Source organism: Gopherus evgoodei, chromosome 11, assembly GCF_007399415.2.
Source record: "Gopherus evgoodei ecotype Sinaloan lineage chromosome 11, rGopEvg1_v1.p, whole genome shotgun sequence".
Taxonomy (NCBI): domain Eukaryota; kingdom Metazoa; phylum Chordata; order Testudines; family Testudinidae; genus Gopherus; species Gopherus evgoodei.
The window spans coordinates 40790746-40814471 of record NC_044332.1 but is presented as its reverse complement, the minus strand read 5'-3'; the positions used below and the strand labels follow the sequence as shown (position 1 = coordinate 40814471).

Genomic DNA, 23726 nt, shown 5'->3' with positions numbered 1-23726 from the left:
AATTAAAGGTAAATGGAATTGCTTTTGTCACATGGAATTATTCACATTCCTTCTAAAAGAGAGGCCTATATATAGATAAAACTCAACTATTTTAATAAGAATTAAGTACTGACGATAAGCCCTCAATCTTTGCATAACTCTTCCTTTAAGCATTTTCTCCATAGACTACTTATAGCTCTGAGAATGAATTTCCTCCTCTCAATGTTTTCTATGGCTATCAATAAATACTTTTAAAAATCTGGCCTGTTATCTAGGTGACTAAAGATGTAAATAGGTGCCTAACTCCCACTGATTTGAAGTTGGGCACCTAGGTACTTTTCAAAATCCTGCTAGGGTGCCTAAATACTTTTAAAAATCTGGCTCGACCTTAACGATATTTGTTTAGGACTATCAAAAAGGACTAACAATTATTAGTATATGTTGAATATCTTTCAGGAAGCTGGAGATAGTAACCCACTTTGGTATTTTATATTTTGTTCCACACTGACTTTGTACATAACATTCAAGATACACTACAGAAGTAATTCATAGAAACAATTACAGTTTGAATTATGACTATAATGCTCAAAAATATACAGAGTCTTCAGCTATTGTGGGAGAGGCATTAGAATATGGGACTCATTCACGATAGATGGAATTGTTATTTCCTGACAATATTACCCTCTTGACGCACTATGCCAAGTACTGGTTTCTTATTTTATCCAGTTTTGTCAGTTCCTTTCTGACATGAAAGGGAAGTACAATCATCTCAAATTCATGTACAACTAATAACAGTGCAGTGGCAAGGGAGGTTTCAGAAGTGTGGTCATACTCTGGTGACTGTGAATGAAGTGATGTCCACCAGCACATTTGTCACACTGTACCATGCTCTAATCTTTCTCTTTAATCTGTTCTATCACACAGGTGCAGGTACTTACATGTCTACATCTAAGCTGACACAGTATTTATAGCAACAGAAATTGATAAAATCGGCTAATGTTAAGGTACGTGAACTCCTTTTATTTCCCGAGACAGAAGTCAGCAAATTATCAAAGATAAACTACTTGCAGTTCATATCTCTGACAGAACCAGTCAAATGAGAAAGATGAGACAGTAATTCACTAAACTTAAAAAAAAAAATTGTAAAAACCACCATTTTATTACAATTTGATAGAAGTTATTCATTGTCCCCACCAATCCAAGCTTCTTATTTACTAGATTCTCTTCCCCGTCTTTGCTAACCTTTCTGTGGTAGAATTACCTTTTGCTGGACAGATATTCTCCTCCAAGGCAGATATCAATGTAGCTCCATGATGCAGCCTGGATGGGGGCTGCCATACAAAATGGCATGGCCAGAGCACAGCCCTGTGATGCATCCAATCTACCATCAGTCCCAGGAGTGATAATCTTAAAGCCACATACAAACCCATAGCTCCAGCATTCCAGTGCACTATCTCCAAATTAGAGGCAAGTGCTTAGACAAAATGTTTACATGACTGACGCAGAAATTTTCCACCTGAACATTTAAAGCAAATTATAGCTGTATCTAAACAGCATTTATTTGAAGGCCGCGCACACCAGATTTTGTCCAACCACCTTCAAATATTTTGAAGATAGAGCCAAAGTCAGCACCTGTGAGGCTCAGTAAATTTTCTCCAAAAGTCCTTTTCAGACAACATTCAGTTTCAGGTGAACAGGCTAACTACCAATTCTGAGTTCCAGGCACGCAGATACAAAGATGAGGAGCATAGTTTAAGAACCCAAACAGAACACATGCACAACTGAGCACAACCATCATCCTCCTAACCCACCCACTCATGAGGGGGAAAGGGGCTATGTTACTGCAGAATCACAGCAGAGCTACTCAATCCTTTTGATCTGAGCTATAGTTCTGAAAGTTTTCTATTTATATATTTGTTTTATTTTTATATATTGTAATTTTTTTTTTAACTGTAAACAAATAGGAATATCAGCTGCAACCAGGAATAATGTAAATTACTCCATGTAGCTCTAACACTGCATCTACATCATGACAATCTCCAATAGCCCTTATCTTTTAATCTTGGCTTTTCACTGAGCAGAGGGCTAATCAAGCTGAATTGTACAGCAATTTAGGCTAGAATGGAAGTTAGTATAGTGCTTAGAATATTCTAGTTATGGCTAAGGCTACTGGAAATGCACACAATGGAAATTCTATGTTGCAACACAAATTTAGGATCAGCATGCAGATTGTTGGATTTTAAATGTTTTCAGTAGAATGTAAACTTCAGGACTCAGACTATGCTATTGCATGTACATTAAAAAAAGGAAAGGCAGCAGCCCTCACCAACAATTTAACACTCAGGTAAGCTCAGAGCCAAAATTGGCTGTTGGACATCTTGGCGCTTGAGTGATAGCTAGTCCAAAGCGTCTTACACAAAATGCTTGTACTTTAAATTGAAAAACACTTAAAATGAATTAAATTTCATAAAAAATTGAAGACATATCCTTGGAACAAGGATAAAGGAGTCATTCTGTAAGATGTCCATGTGACAGGGTTATCAGCTGTCAGGCGTTGCAAGCTTCCACAGTGCTATGGCCACTAGCTTCTCAACTGTGAGGGTTGCTCTCATTTTGGTGTCTTTGTGCTTCAGGGCAGGGGACAGCAAGTCACAACTTTCCATGAAAGTAGCCCTATGCATATAAAAGTTTTGCAGCCACTGGGAATCATCCCAGACCTGCAACACTATGTGGTCCCACCAGTCTGTGCTTGTTTCCCGTGCCCAGAATCGGTGTTCCAAGGCATGAACCTGGCCCAATGCCATCACGATCTCCCAATCGCCACATGCCATGCTTCTAGGAACATCTGTGTCCATGTCTTCATCGGTATAGTAATCACACAGTCACTTCCTCGTCCGGTTTTGCACGTACTCCACATACTGCTGGATAATGCATGAGGTATTTACAATGGTCAAAACTGCAGCGGAGATCTGAGCGGGCTCCATGCTTGCTGCGCTATGGCACCGCCATGGGTAATCCTGGAAAAAGGCTGTGAAACATAGGAGAGCTGTTCAGTTCCAGATGGCCATTAAAAGACGGTAAATGGTTGTCTTCTGTAGCTTTCACAGAGTCAGGAAGCTTGCTAGAGCTGCAAGAGTGGGAGAGCACAGTTTGCGGCGGAAATGTGAGCAGAGTTTGCAGCGGAAGCTGTACAACTCAGTTCACAATGGCCAAGAAACGGCGGAGAATTGTTGCCATCTGTAGCTTCCATGGGAGCCCAGAACTGACAACATGGAAAAAGAAGCGGAAACTGTGCGGCTCAGTTCACAATGGCTGAAAAACGGTGGGGAATTGTTTCTTTCTATAGCTTCCAAGGGAGCCCAGGACCAACAACATGGAAAAATTAGCTAGTGATGCAAGAGCGGGAGAGCAGAGTTTGTGGCGGCAGCTGTGCTGCTCGGTTCATGGTAGCCTTTTTCCATCATGGCCCTGGAGACTTTAGCGTACGTATTTGCATTCCTTTTTTTGGAATGTAGTACTGCCATAACAGATTCGTCTCCCCAACATGCAATGAGATCCAGTACCTCCCGTTCGGACCATGCTGGAGCTCATCTGCAAATCCAGGACTGCATGATCTAATGTGATGGTGGACTCTGCATGGTTGCCTGTGATGGCGGACTGTGCTGATGCTCACCTGTGCTGATGGTGACCAAACGGGAAATGAAATTCAAAAGTTCCCGGGGCTTTTCCTGCCCACTTGGCTAGTGCATCGGAGTTGAGAGTGTTGTCCAGAGCAATCATAAGGGAGCATTCTGGGATAGCTCCTGGAGGCCAATAACGTCAAATTGCGTCCACAATACCGTTAACCCAGGATTGCAATCTCGATTTAAGCGCTACTCCACTTGCCAGGGTGGAGTACAGAAATCGGATTAAAGAGCCCTTTATACAGAAAAAATGGTTTGGTCGTGTGGATCGAATCATTTTTTTTTCCGAACTCGGCTAATTCCGAAACAACAAACTAGTGTAAACCAGGCCTGAGCCTGAAACTTTAGGCTCACTGTAAGTACAAGTTCATCACTTTATATAGGCAATGCTTATAGTTTGTGAGGCCTCCAATACAGGTCATCCAAAAACCACAATTGAGATTTCACAGAAGTTCTACACTCTGCCAGCCTGCATAGCAGAGCTTGTAACTCCCTATCACCTCTCATGAAGCAAAAGGTCACTCTAAAGTTACAGACAAAATCCATTCCACAAATATGAACATAAACACGTCAATGTTGTGGGCTTTTAAAGTGAGATTTTATTTATCTATCCAGGTTCTTTTATGGTCCCCATCACTAAAAATCTAAGCACTAATGTAAGCAATACATTTCTAAAGTGTTGCCATGAACAATTTTTGCTATTTCATACACTTCCACCTTCAGGATAAAAATCAAAACAAAAACCTGCTGTTATTTGCAAACAACAAACAAAAGTCTGTCTGAAAAGCTCCCTGGGGATGTTGCGCAGGTGGTGTGTTAGGGAGTAACAGTGGAAGGAATCCAATGGTCTGTCTACACAGCAACTGGAAGGAGGCTTCCCAGCTCAGGTAGACAGCCATGCACTAGCACAATAAAAATAGCTGTATAGTTTCAGCAGCATGAGCAAGCCACCCCAGCTGCTGCTATTGCTGCCTGTGGCCATGCTGTTATTTTTAGCACAATCACCCAGGCGGAGCTAGCGTGTGTCTGTCTACCCATTCTAGGAAGCACCCTCCCATCTGCTGTATAGCCATACCCCAAGTGTAACAAGTGCAGCAGTATGCCTGCTAGTGTTGAGGGGGGAGAGTGGGAAGAGAGTGACGCATGGGGTGGATAAAAAGGAACTAAAATGAATGGAAACATATTTCTATTCCTATTTAAAAGGTCAGGACCATTATTAGTAGTGGCCAAGGTACAAACGTAATGAATTAATCATTTCTGTGTAAACGAACACTTACAAGTTACTGCTTCCTCTGCTGCTGAGCTCCTGTTCTGTAAATTAACACTCTGATGAAGGTTCAAGAACTGTCCTTGAATTTTAAACTATTTACTATTAAAGCTGAATGGGTACTTCTCACCAATCGATAACAGATTATGCTGAGTGGTTCTAATTGTTAGACTGGAGAGGAGAAAGGGTAGTGGGATAGAAGATAGATTAAACAGAAAACCATATAGAAGGACCAAAAAGGGCGCCATTTCTAATTTCACAGAAACTACCAGGATTATCATAAATAACTAAAATGCATTGATGGATCCATCATGTTCCCATATTCACTGCATATACCTACGATACCATGTTAAACAGAAAACAACCTCAGGTTAGGTAATAAATGTACACTAAATTTAACATGAAGGTGTGTTGCTGTGTTGTATTTAAAGTTTGGGGGTTTTTTTATCCAATCTCATGAGTTAGTTTTAGAGCCCGACTGATGATTTTTGAGCATTTGGGGTTGGCAAAATAGGAAAACAGTTATACTGAAGTGTTCTCAGCTACCTCTCACTCACTCTTCCTCATCTCCTCCCCATCCTCCAATACTCTCAAAACCTCTACTGTTTCTCACTCTTAAGGAAGATTTAACCGTCTCTTTCCCAAGGAGTAATTTATTAATAAATTTATGGAGTAAATTCACTGGTTTAAATCAGAAATTTGGTTAATAATCCCACCCATCTATAACAGTATAGACAGAGCTTTTGTAAGTGCTTTTGTAAGAGATTAGGAGATAGTCTTTTTTTTGCTCTGAGCAACAATATTTAAATGCTTTGCATTAGTCAGCGTTCAGGTATCCAACTTGCTTCAAAAGAATCTGAAAACTGAACACTGGGAAATCACGAACAGGAAAACTGTAAAACAGTATACAATTTTGGTTATTTTATCTGTTCTTCTGCTCTTCATAGCTACAAGATTTTAAGATAGCTCAGGTGTTTAACTAAAAATCAGTCTCTGAAACATTTCATGGTTTCAGAGAATGGCTGTCCTAGCCTTTGCATGAAAAGTTGAAAAATTGGAAGAAAGTGCTTGGACTTGTAAGCACCAGTTAAGTGACACAATCCAGATCAGTTTAAAGTTTATCCAGTTGACAGTTCAAGGAGAATCCTTTGATTTCCAGTCAAGTGCCTACTTCTAGAGAAATTTTAAGCAGTCTTTGCAATCATGGGTTCCAGTCACTTTTACCCTCCAGGATGGGGATTATGCTTAGCATCAAGCAAGGCCACAGTTGTTTGGGTTATCTCAGAAGACAGAGGTGAAAGGCAAAAACTACCCAATATGAATGTTTACCCTAACCCAATTTCAGTTCAACTAAACATGTATAGAAAAAAAATCTGTAAAATTCTCTCAGCTTTGTAGCATTTGTTTTATATCTTATTTTAAATACTTCTTTTAAGTTAAGATGGTTTATCATCAATGAAGTAGACATCATCAATGAAGGTTAAAAAAAACAAAAAACAAAAAAACAAACCAGGGTCTTACAATTACCTGACTAGGAAAAGTCCTCACTTGAAAGTATTCTAAAGGTGAACTGTGATTTCACAAATCCTTAGCATGTTTATCATTAAGGGATGCTAAATCCCTTTCTCAAAAATTGTTTTCTTTCTATTACAGCCAAGATTGAAACAAGAATGAATGGTTTAAATGAGGTTGTTACTTGTTCAGCTAGGTACTGACTGCAAACCGTTTCCCTCATTTTTCTTTTATTTCAATAAATTTAGATTTTAGACCATTCTTAGTAATGTACAATCTCACACACGTTATCCACTGATAACTGATCAATCGTTCTGACAAACAGTTTCCATATAAACATAAAGCTATTACCCTTGTCATCTCTGAGATTTTAGGAGTTTCTGCATAAATGCTTTACACATAATTTAACAAACAAGTTACTCATTGGGAGTAGAGCACAAAGGTTTTTATCAAGAGCTAGCAAGAGTAGAAGAGTGACAGACAGAGGGCAAGAAAAACAGCAAGATGCCGAGATTACCACATTTGTCATGGGTATATATGCAGGGTTAAGCCTAAGGGCAAGAAAAAAAACCAGAGTGAAGGAATCTACCTATTGTGTTGTTGAAATGTAACCGCAGTTCCAGTTCTACAACTATCTACCAATCGTGTGCTCTAGTTGACTAGCTCCATTCCATTTCAGTATAATTTCTAATAATTCTCTACATTTTAAATATTTATACATATGGGACATGATACACATGCATAGAACCTTGTACACTATACAGATTAATATAAACAATATGCCACAATTAAGTGTGTGTATTTTAGGTCAAGCAATGGGTAATAGCTTTGTTTATTCTCACTTCTGATTGGCTAAGGTCAAAAATTACAAACCGAAGCTGACTTCCTCCCTTCACCCCACAAGGAGTAAATGTCTTGTAAGATTCTTTGAAGCAAAGAGCCAAAATGGAAATATCACACTTCACCATGATCTCATCTCATGAGGTCTTTGGAGAGTTTCCTAATTTGACATAACTTAAATTGTCTCCTGCACTCATATGAAGCTAAACTACTATCTGATACATATGTGATGGGAGGGGAGTGGGAGCCCAGAAATAAATCAATACAGAAGCATCTCCTTAATTCACAAAAGTGATCTGAGACCAACTGCTGATTAGCAAATGTGAGTATTTCATATGAAATTATATAGTGCTTTATATTTCCCCCATACTCTAAGCAAACATCTTCACAGGGTTATTATGAGTAAGTATGCCATTTTACACATCGGAAAATTGCCAAGGGAAACTGCCAAGCAGGCAACAAAAGAAAATCAGGGGTACTACACCACAAAACACATATTATAAAGAATTAATAAATTTCACAGTATACCACTAACTATAAAATATACTAGTAATTGCACTATGGTATATTTTGTAAAAGTAATGAACTAGGGGCAGTAGTACAAAACTTCCCTACAGCACTTTGCTATTAAAAGGAATATCAACTTAAAAATCACAACTCTATCTGAAAGGTTGGTTTTAGTTGTATTTTTACAACTAGCGTTATAATAATTGTGAGAAGACCATTTGTATCTATTTTTACACATTACCTTGTGCATCTGACAACACTCTGTATCTAGTCAGTTTCCCTTGTTTTGTGATCCTTTAATACAGCAACAGAAGAGGGAAAACACAATTTAACAGTAGGAAGCTCTGATCATAAAACCACCAAAATTGGCAGAGAGGGACACAGGGGCACATGTACTCTGTGAAATTACTTTTAACTCATTTTTGGAACCAACAGTTTCAACTTGACTATGCTACTGTATGTTTGAGAGAAATCGGGGCATCATCACTTTTTTGGCGACAATTAATTTAATGGATTGCTTTGTCACAGTTTGACTGCTAGCTAGTACTTGAATTTACTGTTTCTTTTTACAAAGTTCTTACATACTATTTCTCTTTAGGATGTGGCGGACCCTGAGTGCTTAATATTTTGCCCTGTTTGTTAAATCAAGTCACTTTATAAAAGTAATGATTCAAGTAATACCATAGAACCTTTTTCTGACAAAAAAAGTATAATGCATGATTTGAGTTTCATCACCACCTCAAAAATTGGTGCAAAAATGTTCAGAAATTGCTGATACAGACAGTAAGTGGCTACAAATCCAAGCATAAATTGCATTACCTTTATTGAAAGCTTTATTCTTTTGGATAAAATTAACATTTCTCACTCCATTTATTAAAATTCTCAGCATTAAATATTTTCTAATCTAAATATACATTTTAACTTAACATTAAATTACAAATCTACAATCTATTATAATCAGTAAGCCTTTATCTGTTCAGTAACATGATTAAATTAAAATCTTTCATCTACAGAGCCCTGTTCAGTTCAGTTCTTAAACAATGATAAAAATTAGACTGGAACAATAAAAGTCTAAAAGCCAAATTCCACTCATATTTACATGGCTTCAACTCAGGAGTTGTACCCATATCAGATAGAACAGAATTTGTCCCTAAAACAGGAAAATTGAATTGGGATTTCCAGAACATGAATTAGAACATCTTCATTTCTACCTCCAGCCCCTATTATCTTCTCAATAAATGTAGTAACAGTTCTCCAAAGGTGGTACATGGAGATCCTGAACTTCTTACATAAATCCCTTCAGGAATGAAGGCATTAGTATCTATAGTTCACTGTGTTTCAGGATAGTCCTGCACAAGCAAGTTTTGCACCACCTATTTTAGGAATGTGTAAGAGTCAATGATTCAACAAAATATAGTAATTACATTTTTGGATTTCTTACACTTGTGTTCTAACCAACACTTTGAAAAAATGAAAACAATGTTATCTATAGATACCCTTTTAGGAAATCAGTACTGTATTTGCTGAACAATATGCATTTCCAATTAGATTTCCAGGGAGTCTTGGCAATTCTTGCTATCTATACTATTGACCTTAATCTGTTAAAGTGCTTTCTGTGAGTATTCTTACCAAATGTCACTTCTCCATTGCCACTCTTGTCAAACAACTGAAAAGCAACAATGAACATTGCATCCGGAGTACACAAAACTGACTCAAATGCCAAAAACTCTTGATAGGAGATCAACCTACAAAGGAAAAACAGAAGTTAAAGGCTCTAAAACATATTCACAAGGGCCATGAAGGTTGGGGTTTGATAATTTAGAAGGCTTCACAATCCAGAGATTAAGAACAGGTGTCAAGAAACCTGATTCTATGTTAAAAATGGGAAGAAATATGCTGTGTGGCCTTAGGGAAGTCACAACCCCTGTGACTCAATTTCCAATTGCATTCAGATCTGTGAACAGAAGTCTCAGTACGAACCTAGTATTTAATACTTCATAATTATTTTTCAAGTGCTGTTCTACTTGAACTTACAAAGTGTCAAGTAACAAAGCATTTCTGCTGAAATGAAATTTGGAGGGTTGCCACATGCTGTACTAGAAAAAGTTGGATTTTTTATGAACTAACATACAGATAAAAATGAGATTTTCCTCACAAAATGCAGAATATGAACACACCTTGGAATTCCTTTAAGAACACTGAAATAATACACTACTTTTCAAATTAAGCAAGCAAAACGTGTATAACTAGAACAGTTCTGATTTTCAGATTAGCATGTGTCTAGAAAAAATAGTTGCAGTATAGCACAAAGCCCATTTTATTCACATTCAATCATTAATTTCTTTATCTACTTTATTTTAACATCAGTTAGATTTTTTTATTTCATTGTAATCTCCAAAATAAGTTTAAACCACAAAAATGAACTGCATCTAAAGCAATAAAGTAACATGCATAACATTTCTGCAGATTGTCAAGGTAAGAATTCTCAAAAAAATATTTATTGATCTCAATTTACAAAATATAGCCTTCCAGTACTCTCAATGCTAAAGGATGAACTCAGTGAATTAAGCATAGCAGTTATTTTGCAAAGGGACTTTTCATGTATGAAGACCTCAATTGAACAGATGCATATTTTATGAAACAGTTTAATGAATTAGGCCATGGTAGCCACTAGTTTATCTGGCCCTTATATATATACTAACCAAAATACAGATCCTTATAACAAGATCTCTTAGTTTCCATATTCCCATTTGTCATAAACAGATAAGTAAGAGTTAATAGAACAGAAGTACTTCATATCTCTTTTGCCTGTAAAGGGTTAACAAGATCAGTGAGCCTGGCTGTCACCTGACCAGAGGACCAATCAGGGGACAGGATACTTTCAAATCTTGAGGGAGGGAAGTTTTTTGTGTGTGCTGTTAGTTTTTGGTGGTTGTTCTCTCTGGGTTCTGAGAGTGACCAGACGTGCAACCAGGTTTCTCTCCAATCTCCCTAATACAGGTTCTTATAGATTCAAAATAGTAAGTACTAGGTGATAAGGCGAGTTAGGCTTATGTTTGTTTTCTTTATTTGCAAATGTGTATTTGGCTGGAAGGAGTTCAAATTTGTATTTTGTGAAAGGATTTTACTTTGTACTTGTATACTTAGGCTGGGAGGGTATTCCCAGTGTCTATAGCTGAAAGACTCTGTAACATATTCCATCTTAAATTTACAAAGATAATTTTTACTGTTTTTTCTTTCTTTAATTAAAAGCTTTTCTTGTTTAAGAACCTGATTGGTTTTTTTTCTGGTGAGACCCCAGGGGACTGGGTCTGGATCCACCAGGGAATTGGTGGGGAGAAAGGAGGGAAGGGAGAGAGAAAGGTTAATTTTCTCTCTGTGTTAGGATTACTCTCTCTCTCAGGGAGAGTCTGGGAGGGGGGAGAGAGAAGAAGGGGGGAAGGTGGATTTTCCTCTCTGTTTTAAGATTCAAGGAGTTTGAATCACAGTGATCTTCCAGGGTAACCCAGGGAGGGGAAGCCTGGGAGAGGCAACGGTGAGGGAAAGGGTTTACTTTCCTTGTGTTAAGATCCAGAGGGTCTGGGTCTTGGGGGTCCCCAGGCAAGGTTCTGGGGGGACCAGAGTGTACCAAGCACTGGAATTCCTGGTTGGTGGCAGCGCTACAAGTACTAAGCTGGTAATTGAGCTTAGAGGAATTCATGCTGGTACCCCATCTTTTGGACGCTAAGGTTCAGAGTGGGGATTATACCATGACACCATTGAATTAGAAACTAGAAATATGATACCCACATTATGGGCCACTAAACACAGGAAAAATCTCAACTTTGACATATCTATCATAGACCACCAGTCTAATAATTTACAAAAATGAGTTTTTTCCACAAGGTGATGATTTTGGAAGAGTTGAAATCTAAGGACCCTGGTTCTATTTATCAGATTTTAACCAAGAAAAATTAGAATGGGAGCAAGAACTATGCAATTACCAACATAATTACATCCATCCAAAGGCTAGACTACCATTCAGTCTTATACAACACACAGTTTACTACAGATTAAAGATAGGCAAATTAGGTTTTAGCCCCTGAGAAACAACATCTTTTAAACAGGTTGATAGCCAAACTGTGGGATAAAGTAAACAAGAAACTAAACCAAATATACACAACTTGCATTGTGTCCTGAAGATCGTCAGTTCTGGACTGTGGGAGAGCACCAACAACTAGGAGGTTTCAAAAGAAGCCCTCTATCAAGAAATCTCAAACACTGCTGCTGGTGAGTTCAATCCCAGAAAAATGACAAATGTATCAAACTAAAGGACAGAACAACTATTTTTTAAAAAACCTTTCTAAGATGTACCTAAAGAAAACTGGTCCTCAAATACTCCATCTTTTTCCAGAACTGTCATAAACTTTGGTCATTCTTGACCATTTTTTCAAGGATTGTTAATCTTTCTTGAGTTACTTAAAATCTGAGAACTTAATTTTTAGGGGTAGACTAGTTAATGGTTATTCAGAAGACCTTGGTTCAACTCCCAGGTTTTGTCAATGATCTGCAGTGTGACTTTGGATAGTCGCTTTAGCTCTCTGTGTGAACTGTACACAAAAGGGACATTAATGCTTACTTAAACACTGTAAAGCAATTTTAGATCCTCAGAAAAGCGTAATGTATTATTACAATTTGGTTGCAGACTAAAGTAATTAATAATGTTATACATGTAACTACCTGTAGAAATAATACAGTTATCAAAGACTAAAATTTGGTATAAGATGCTAAGACTCACGATGAAGGCTATAAAAGAATATGCTTCTGGAAAAAAAATTCAGGGATAAACCTGATGTTGTCATCACATACAGACAGAATAAATCTTTCACATGAAAAAATCCTGACTACAGATAAATATAGATCTGAAGATTCTGGAAGGAGCAGTTTCAGACAACTGAGTGTCCAAATATTTTGTATTCCAGATCACACAATAATAGTTCCCCATCACATCATCAGTTATTTGCATATAATGCATAAAGTCATTTTATTTTTAATTGTACAACTAAAACTTCACATTTAAGTTGCAATTCACACCATCCTATTTTGCTAATAACTTCTACTTTTGAACAAAAAAGTTATAAATAACACCAAATTACTATTTCAGACGTCTCTCACAAGCAAATATGATATTTAATCATATCCTTATTTTTTCTGTTCCCTAATCACATTCATTTCTAGATGAATTTTGTGTTTTTAACTGTGAGGAAATAACACTCTGGCACTAACCATGCAGCAGTCTGTTGCTGTGTGAATTGTTTCATATAATTCTGAAAATGCAACTTAATCTTAGCCAAAAATCCTATTTTAGTTATGTGTTTTCCTGAACTGAGACTACTGATCAGAAGAAACAGTATTCTTCATCTGAATCAGAACAATAAACTGGGACAAAACCAAATGTATTTTCATTTGTGACTCTTTTAGGATCTGAACCTAGGACTCCTAAATAAATCCAACTCTGAGTTCCTATCTCCCACCAATTTTGGATGATGGCAACAAGAAGAGAAAAGAAACACTTTTCTTGACCTTTTCAACTAAGAATCTCAAGCACACAATATTAATTGCTTTTATTTTGAGTGGAAGAGAAGAATTATTAAAGAAAGCATCCAAAAAGAATGTTAAAATAACTACAAGTAAATTTGAAAAAAGATTAGTTTTATGCAAGCAAGATTATTTTAAGCTACACACAAAACAGAAAGTGGCAGAAAACCAGCAATTTTTCAATCTCAGTCTGCTATAAGAAGTGAAAGATACTCTTGATTCCTAACTGTACATAAGATCCTTTTATAAAACCACTCTTCAAATAAACACACTTCTAAAAGATGCCCAACAGCTGTGGGAGAAAGCAAAATATTACAGATTTGCTTGTTTACTGATCATGATTTCAAAAAGATATGTATCCTCAGCTATGTTGCTGGTGATACATCCCATTACATCCATATGTTAGAGACAGTAATGTAACTTCTTTGGGTTATCAAATACCTCCTAAAAGTCCAAGGAGAAATGCTGCAAACTTATTTAACAAACATTATGTAACTATAGAAAAAAGAATAAATTCTATCTTCGCTATTTAACACAAATTATATGCATTTCATAGAACGATAATTTTATTCATCAACTGCAGATGCCAACCCTTTTTGATCAGGGTCCTTGCAATATAAAATAAAATATTCTAAAATACTACAATAAAGGAAAACAAAAAACATCTAAGTACTATCCAGGGTCAGATTTACACTTACAGAACCAAGAAAAATAAGAGGTTTTCAATTTCAAATAAATGAAACTTATCTATAAAAAAAAGACGGTTACTCACCTTTGTAACTGTTGTTCTTCGAGATGTGTTGCTCACATCCATTCCAGTTAGGTGTGCGCGCCGTGCGTGCACGTTCGTCGGAAACTTTTTACCCTAGCAACTCCAGTGGGCCGGCAGGTCGCCCCCTAGAGTGGCGCCGCCATGGCACCTGATATATACCCCTGCCGGCCCACCCGCTCCTCAGTTCCTTCTTGCCGGCTACTCCGACAGTGGGGAAGGAGGGCGGGTGTGGAATGGACGTGAGCAACACATCTCGAAGAACAACAGTTACAAAGGTGAGTAACCGTCTTTTCTTCTTCGAGTGATTGCTCACATCCATTCCAGTTAGGTGAATCCCAAGCCATACCTAGGCGGTGGGGTCGGAGTGAGAAGTAGCGGCATGGAGCACTGCAGATCCGAAGGCCGCGTCCTCTCTGGACTGCTGGACCAGGGCGTAGTGGGAAGCAAAGATGTGGACCCATGACCAGGTCGCTGCCCGACAGATTTCCTGGATGGGCACATGGGCGAGGAAAGCCAGCGACGATGCCTGCGCCCTGGTAGAGTGCGCAGTCACACGGCCCGTAGGAATGTGAGCCAAGTCATAGCAGGTCCTAATACAGGACGTTACCCACGAGGATAACCTCTGCGAGGAAATGGGAAGTCCCTTAATGCGGTCCGCTACTGCCACGAAAAGTTGAGGGGATTTGCGGAACGGTTTGGTCCTCTCCACATAAAACGCGAGAGCCCGACGGACATCAAGCGAGTGGAGTTGTTGCTCCCTGCGTGAAGAATGAGGTTTCGGGAAAAAAACTGGGAGGAAGATCTCCTGGTTGACGTGAAAGGCTGAGACCACCTTGGGGAGAAAGGCAGGGTGCGGTCTCAGCTGCACCTTATCTTTATGGAAGACTGTATACGGGGGATCTATCGTGAGAGCCCGGAGTTCCGACACCCGTCTAGCTGAGGTAATAGCTACTAAAAAGGCAGTCTTCCAAGAAAGACAGAGCAGGGAGCAAGTAGCTAACGGTTCAAAGGGGGGCCCCATGAGCCGAGACAACACCAGGTTAAGATCCCAGGTAGGGGCAGGGGGTCGGACGTTAGGGTATAGACGTTCCAGCCCCTTAAGGAATCTAGTCACCGTCGGGTGAGAGAAAACGGAGCGGCCATCCCCACCCGGGTGAAAGGTGGAGATAGCCGCCAAGTGGACCCGCAGGGACGATATCGCCAGGCCCTGTTGCTTAAGGGACCAAATATAGTCCAAAATATTGGCCACTGAAACTTCCATCGGGAGGAGACCCTTCTCCACGCACCAACAGGAGAAACGCTTCCACTTGGCCGAGTACATCGCTCTAGTGGAAGGCTTCCTGCTGCCCAAGAGTACCTCACGTACCGGGGTGGAGCAGCGCAGCTCGGAACTGGTCAGCCATGCAGGAGTCACGCTGCTAGGTGCAGCGATTGGAGGTCCGGGTGACAGAGAGTTCCATGGTCCTGGGTGATCAGGTCCGGGTGAAGGGGCAGGGGAACTGGGTCGGCTATGGCCAGGTCCAGCAACATGGGGTACCAATGTTGCCTGGGCCACGCCGGGGCTACCATGATCACGCGGGCCCTGTCCCTGCGCACCTTCAGAAGGACCTTGTGGACCAGCGGGAACGGGGGGAACGCGTAGAACAAGTCGGTCGTCCACGGAATAAGGAAGGCGTCCGCTATAGACCCGGGTTCCCAGCCCTGAAAGGAGCAGAACGCCTGGCATTTCCTGTTCCCCCTAGACGCGAAGAGGTCCACGCGGGGACAACCCCACCTCCGGAAAATCGAGAGGGCGACGTCCGGGCGGAAGGACCACTCGTGCGCGAGGAAGGATCTGCTCAGGCGGTCCGCCAGCGTGTTCCGTACTCCGGGAAGGAAGGAAGCCGTGAGGTGAATGGAGTGGGCTATACAAAAGTCCCAGAGTCGCATCGCCTCGTGACATAGGGGAGAGGATCTGGTGCCACCCTGCTTGTTGATATAGTACAGGGTCGTCGTGTTGTCGGTAAATACCACGACACAACGACCCCGAAGCTGGTGACAGAACGTTTGACAAGCAAGGCGGACCGCTCTCAACTCCCGCATGTTGATATGTAGCTCCACCTCCTGTGGGGACCACAGGCCCTGTGTCCTCAGGGTTCCCAGGTGGGCCCCCCAGCCGAGATCTGAGGCATCCGTCGTTAGGGACACCGAGGGCTGGGGTGGGTGGAATGGGAGCCCCGCACACACGACGGACTGGTCTAGCCACCAACTGAGAGAATCCAACACCCCCTGGGGGATTGTGATCAGCATGTCTAGTGACTGCCTTGCCGGCCGGTAATGTGCGATGAGCCAAGACTGGAGGGGCCTCACGCGGAGCCGTGCATACCCGGTCACAAATGTGCAGGCTGCCATATGGCCTAACAGGGTTAGGCATGTCCGTATCGATGTCAGGGGGGCTGCCAGCAAGCGCTGAACGATCGCCGACAACGACTGGAACCTGGGCAACGGCAGAAGGGCCCTGGCCACGGTGGAGTCCAGGACGGCCCCAATGAACTCCACCCTCTGCGAGGGGAGCAGGGTGGACTTGTCCACGTTGATCATGAGGCCCAAGGTAGCAAACAGGCCGGTGATCCTGCGGATGTTGCTGCGGACCTGCAGCTCCGACATGCCCCGAATTAACCAATCGTCGAGGTAAGGGAACATGTGAATGCGACTGCGCCGAAGATGTGCCACAACGACAGCCATGCATTTTGTGAATACCCTCAGAGCCGTAGAAAGGCCAAATGGGAGGACCGTAAATTGGTAGTGATGGCGGTCGACCACGAACCGAAGGAAACGCCTGTGGTGTGGCCATATGGCAATATGAAAATAAGCGTCCTGCATGTTGAGGGCGGCATACCAGTCTCCAGGATCCAGGGATGGGATAATGGTCCCCAGGGATACCATGCGGAACTTCAACTTTACTAGATATTTGTTGAGCTCTCGCAGGTCGAGGATAGGCCTGAGGCCTCCCTTGGCCTTGGGGATCAGAAAGTAGCGGGAATAAAACCCTTAGCCTCTCTCGTTCTCCGGAACCGCCTCTATAGCTCCTTTGTCGAGGAGCGTCTGTACCTCCTGTCGGAGGAATTGCTCGTGAGAGGGGTCCCTGAAGAGGGACGAGGGTGGGGGGCGGGAGGGAGGAAAAGATACAAACTGCAGACGGTATCCCGTCTGCACCGTGCGTAAGACCCAGCGGTCGGATGTTATCCGGGACCACGCCTGGAGGAAAAACGAAAGGCGGTTGGAAAACGGGGGGGAAGGATCCATGGGGGATACTGGTACTACGTCCTCGGGCGCACCTTCAAAACGAAGGTTTGGGTCCAGGTGGGGCTTTAGAGGAGCTTTGGTTTTGCCCCCCTTGATTGCCCGATGGCCTGCGTCTGCCATTTCTGCCGTGGCGCCTATTAAGGTCCTGCTGCTGGCGGAACTGGGGGTACGGTCGATGCTGCTGCTGTTGCTGCGGCCGGAAGGGTCTGCGTTGCATCCCAGGCGTGTGCATCCCAAGGGAGCGCATGACGACCCGATTGTCCTTAAGACTTTTCAGTCTGGGGTCTGTCTTCTCCGAGAACAGGCCGTGGCCTTCGAACGGGAGGTCCTGGATGGTGTATTGGAGCTCCGGTGGAAGGCCAGAAACCTGAAGCCAGGAGATGCGGCGCATCGTCACCCCCGAGGCAAGGGTACATGCAGCCGAGTCCGCAGCATCCAAGGAGGCCTGCAACGAGGTTCGTGCAGCCTTCTTACCTCGTCAAGAATTGCCGCAAATTCTTGGCGCGCCTCCTGTGGCAGCAGCTCTTTGAACTTATCCGCTGCCACCCAAGAGTTAAAGGCGTAGCGGCTAAGAAGGGCTTGCTGATTGGAAACTCTGAGCTGCAGGGCCCCCGCCGAATAAACCTTGCGGCCGAGGAGGTCCATACACCTGGCCTCCTTGGATTTGGAGGCTGGGCTTCCTGCCCATGACGCTCCCTCTCGTTCACAGACTGTACCACCAGGTAGCATGGTGTCGGGTGAATATGGAGGTACTCATAGCCCTTGGAGGGGGCCATGTACTTCCTTTCGACGCCCCATGCAGTAGGGGGGATGGAGGCCGGCGATTGTATTGGCGTTGGCCTGGATCGTCCGAATAAAGGGTAGGGCGACCCTGGTGGGAGCATCGGAGGAGAGGATGCTGACGACGGGGTCCTCGATCTCAGAGACCTCCTCAGCTTGCAGGCTCAAATTCTGTGCTACTCGCCTGAGGAGGTCCTGATGTGCCCTGAGATCTAGCGGAGGAGGGCTATTAGAGGAAGTGCCAGCCACCGCCTCATCAGGAGAAGACGATGAAGAGACCCCCGGCAAGAGAGTGTCGAGCGGGGGGTCCGCCTCAGCCCTCGCCTCTGGCTCAGGAGGGAGATCAGGGTCTTGTTGCTTTGACCCGTCCTCCCCATCCGGGGAGGGAGGGGGGCGAGACAACGACGCCTCCGGCGCCCTGTGCTCTGCCGTTGCAGGCCTAGGAGGAAGCTGTTGGGGGCCCTGGGCTTGGTGATATGCCCAGGGTGTCCAGAACCCCCACTGCTGCGGACCCTGGTCCTGTTGCGGAGGGTCTTGAAAAAGGGCCGCTTGTCTGTCAGTGCCCAGCGCATATACACTGTCCGCCTGCAATGACACCGACGGTTGTCTGGAAGGCCATGGAGGGGCCGACCGCGGCTGGTAAGAGTCTCTGCGTCCTGGCGCCGGAGATGTTCTCGGTGCCGGGGACCGGTACCGGGAGTCATACCGGTGCCGGGATCGGGACCGGGGTCTGTCTTGGACTCGGTGCCGGGATCGGGACTGGTACCGGCCGCTGACTTGGTGCCGGGATCGGGACTGGGACCTGCGACCGACGCGGTGTCGGGAGGTCGACCGGGACCGGGACCTGCCACCAGCTCGGTGCCGGGAGGTCGACCGGGGCGCTGATCGACGGCGGGACTGGCTCCTAGAGTTCCTGTGCCGGTATCGGTGGCTGGAACCAGATCGTGACCGTCTGGAGGCCGATCGGTGCCGCGAGTACGACCGGTACCGCCGAGGGGAGCGGTGCCGGGACTGCGAGCGGCGGCGGGATCTTGAGCGACCATGGTGTCGGGACCTCGACAGCAAGCATGAGTCCCGAGACGGCGCTCTCATCATAGGTTTGCCCCTGGATACTACCCGCACCGGAGGTACCGGGGGTGGAGGCTGAGTTGACTCAGTCAGGGCAATGAGGTCCCGCGCTGAGGCGAAGGTCTCCAGCGTCGATGGGACCAATAGCTCAACCCCAGATCTTATGAGGGAGCTCGGCGGGACCGGACTCGATGGACCCTCTGGGCCCGGAGTCGACGGTGCCGGTAGCGCCGTGGCAGATGTCGGTGCCGGGCGCTCCACTCGAGTCTGCCTGGATGGAGTTGCAGACTTCGAGGGTCTTGCTTCTGCACCCGGTGCCGGGGAAGGTTGGTGCCAGGGAGTCTTTCCGGTGCCGGTGCGATCCGGTGCCGGTGTCGAGGTGACGGCCTGCAAAGCTGCCGGGTCGAGTGCCGCTTCCATGAGGAGAGTCCTAAGTCTCTGGTCTCTCTCCTTCTTTGTTCTAGGCTTAAAAGCCTTACAAATGCGGCTCTTGTCCGATCTGTGCGATTCCCCCAGGCACTTTAGACACGCGTCGTGAGGGTCGCCGGTCGGCATCGGCTTCTTACAGGCCGCACATTGCTTGAAGCCCGGCGAACCAGGCATGAGCCCGGTGCCGGGTGCCGGGAAGGGCTACGGCCCAAACCGGCTAACAAATATCTACAAATATTATTTACACTATTAACTATATAACTAACTACACTTAACTACTAATTACAACTATCAACCATTAGAACAAAGAGAGCTATGGACGTGGAGGACAGCTATGCCGCGCTCCACAGTTCCAACGACCGACACGGCGGTAAGAAGGAACTGAGGAGCGGGTGGGCCGGCAGGGGTATATATCAGGTGCCATGGTGGCGCCACTCTAGGGGGCGACCTGCCGGCCCACTGGAGTTGCTAGGGTAAAAAGTTTCCGACGAACGTGCACGCACGGCGCGCACACCTAACTGGAATGGATGTGAGCAATCACTCGAAGAAGAACAGATTGTATTCTATTTTAATAGCAGCCTTCCATCTCTTCTCTACCAAATGCCCACTCCTCTCTGATGGTATTTTTGACCTCTGCTCTGACGCTTCTTAACCTCTTGGCTCTACCTTAACAACATCCATGCTTCTTGCTATGATACAGTGCCAAACCTGGGCACCTAAATGCAGCAGTGGAGAAGAGCAGGCAGGCAAGGCTACTTTGGAACAGAGTAGGTTAAAAAAATAACATACATTTTAGAAGACTGGGCACTTTGTGAAACAGTTTCAGAGAGCAATTTATAAGCAAGGATAAGCAATGATTAAAAAACTCTGTGTCGTATAATCTTATCTTCATTAGGTTATATTTTTCCTCCTACATAAAACATGTTTGGTGTCTCTCTTGCCAAGAGGTGCTCCGTAGTTTGATCGGTATGTGAATGGTGGCAAAGAGATATTATAAAGACCACATACTACAGAAATTGAATGACATCTTTTCTATTTTTCCAAGCTGTGTTTAATTATGGATACTAAAGACTAGGGCAAAGTTTTTGGCCCGAGGGCCACATCTGGGAATAGAAATTGTATGGCAGGCCATGAATGCTCACAAAATTGGAGTTGAGGTACAGGAAGAGATGAGGGCTCTGGTTGGGGTGCAGGCTCCAGGGTGGGGCTAGAAATTAGGAGTTCAGGGTGCGGGTGAGGGCTCTGGGCTGGGGTAGGGGAGTGGGTGCGGGGGCGGTGAGGGCTCCGGTTGGGGCTCTGGGGTGTGGCTGCGGATGAGGAGTTTCAATTGTAGGAGGGTGCTCCGGGCTGGGATCAAGGAGTTCAGAGGGTGATCAGAGCTGGGGCAGGGGGTTGGGGTGCTTGAAGGGGTACAGGCTCCAGCTGGGGATGTGGGCTCTGGGGTGGGGCTAGGGATGAGGGGGTTGGGGTGCAGAAAGGTGCTCTGGACTGGGACTGAGGGGTTCAGAGGGTGGGAGGGGGATCAGGGCTGGGGCAAGGGCTTGGGGCATGGGGAGAGGCTCAGGGGTGCAGGCTGTGGGTGGCACTTGCCTCAAGCGGCACCCAGAAGCAGCGGCATGTCCCTTCTCCGGCTCCTACACTGAGGCGCAGCCAGGTGGCTCTGCACACTGCCCCATCCACAGGCACCACCCCTGCAGCTCCAGCCAATGGGAGCTGCAGGAGCGGCAGTTGGGGCGGGGAAGCATGCAGAGCAGAGGCTCCTGGCTGCCCCTACGTGTAGGAGCTGGAATGGGGCTGTGCCACTGCTTCCGGGAGCCATGTGACACAGCCCTGACTCTGCTCCCCAGCTGGAGCTCTGGAAGGGGCTCATGCCACTGCTTCCGGGAATCATATGGAGTGGCCCCTGACCCTGCTCCCCTGTTGGTGCGCTGGAGGGGGGCCATGCAGCTGCTTCCAGGAGCCACATGGTGCAGCCCCCAGCCCTGCTCCCCGGCTGGAGTGGGGCAAGCCCCAGACCCCGCTTCCCAGCAGGAGCTCGAGGGCTGGATTAAAACGGCTGGCAGGCCAGATCCGGCCCGTTTGCCAGCTAAAGGCTCTATAGTTGTTGATCAAGGATCTGAACGAACTTCTTCAAATACTAAGTACTATGTTAACACCTCAGTTAAAGCACCTTAAAAGTTGTTATACTTTGTTATACTCTATAGTCTGAAACAAAACCATCTGTTGAATTTGAGAAAATCTCATTATTTAGGTAAACAATTAAGCTCATACAGCACAATACAAATACTAAGATATTGTTTTAGAAGGCAATAAAGTAACCAGAAGACATACTAAATCATTTAAATCATTTGCCAATTATACGCTTGTAATGGAAAGCAAAATTCTCACCCATCCTTTGTCTGATCTGCTACTCCCGCCAATAGTTGCAGGGTTTTAGGATTATAATTTGGGTCTGTATACAGTCCTAGGTATCTCTGCACAAAATCTCCTGGTGTCATGTAATGCTCTCCATCTTTCTCAACAGTGGCATACTACAGTAAAAGAGAGAAAACAAAATAATATAATTTGGATGCTGATTAGATTAGCGGTTATTGAATTAGTACAGTTAGTCAAATATCAATTTCAAAATTATGAAACACTGCATAGAATAACAACTACTTTGTGATGTAGGGCTTTTATTCAAACAGTTGAAGTGTCAGCAGGCTAGTCATTTCATACAACGAATCAGATTATGCCTGTGGAACAAACAATGGATTCACGCACCTGCCACATCCTTTAACAAAAAAGCAGATTACAAATTTGCTTACATGCTTGTATATTTACATAAATTCAGACAAACCATTAGAACTACATAACTTCTCATTTAAAGTTGTAAAAGGCCATAATTTTCATGCTACATTTTCAATATCGTCATTAGAAAATGATTAGGAACAAATCCTTGAAAGACTGTCTTATCCCTTACTTAGCTATCTAACCCTTACAAACCAACAATATCATAGGAAATGCAGAATTGTTAAGCCACTTTCAATAGCTGTGTACTGGTAATAGGCGGACTGGTGGTAATGTACACTATAAAGTCATTACTGTGGTGAGACAGATTTGGAAGCAAAATACATTAACTTATGTTGAATCTAGAACTGGTCAAAACTTTAAATCTCTTGTTTGCGGGAAATTATAAGATTTCAAGATTTGTTTTTAGTTCAAATCAGGAAAAAAAAAAACTTTCTGAAATTTCCTATCAATCAAAATTTCCAAAACATTTCAGTTCCAGAAACTTTATTTCAGAATTCCAAAATACCAATTCTGATTTTTACTTTACGGCTTTTTCACCAGGGGGGTAACCACAGGTGGGCCTGGGTGGGCCATGGCCCACCCAAACCATGGCCAGAGTCCCCCAAATCTATAGACTGGGAGGGGTTGAGTCATTGGGGGGGTGCCTCATGGGGCTGAGTCAGATGGGAGGTGTGCCTCATAAGGGTGGGTCTGGGCCGGAAACTAGAGGAGCAGAGTGTGGTACTAGGAGGAGAGGGACACGGCTAGACAGGCAGATGGACACCGAGCTGGGGTCAGGAAGGGTGGGTGGAGCTCCTCTGCCCCATGGGCATGCCCCGCAGCCTGTGTGCCCATGGGAGACTCATCTTCTGCTGAAGATACATATAAAGAAAAGCATTACTCAAAGCAACTTCTAAGGACCCCATTTCTACTTTGTCCAGAGGTTGCTTCATTTTTGGGGGTAGGTGGGAGTACGGCACGGATGTTGCAGCTTCTTTTTTTATGCATTAAACCAAACGCATCTATTTGTAACAATATACAGAAAGATCACTGTCCAAGCCTCTGGGCTCCACATCCTCAATAAAAAGATCCTTCCTTCCCTTTTTCTTAGATCCAGAGTTGAAAAGCCTCTATTTTTAAATTTTAATACAGTAATAATTGACCGCAAAAAAAAAAAAAAAGTTACATTGATAGCAGGTGTAAAGACAAAACTGGGTGGTGCCCGAGAGATTTTAATATTTCAAATCTAAAAACC

At 44.1% G+C, this 23726-nt stretch overlaps 1 protein-coding gene across 3 annotated transcripts in view; it reads right to left on the bottom strand.

The window, feature by feature from the left end:
* Positions 1-23726, bottom strand: part of SLC25A12 (solute carrier family 25 member 12) — an 89502-nt gene that overhangs the window by 46397 nt on the left and 19379 nt on the right. For all 3 annotated transcript variants that reach the window (XM_030579237.1, XM_030579236.1, XM_030579238.1), the window contains 2 exons: positions 22088-22230; positions 9418-9533 (listed from right to left, as the gene is read on the bottom strand). In XM_030579237.1, coding sequence (XP_030435097.1) covers positions 9418-9533; positions 22088-22230 — 259 coding nt within the window. The remainder of the gene's footprint in view (positions 1-9417; positions 9534-22087; positions 22231-23726) is intronic.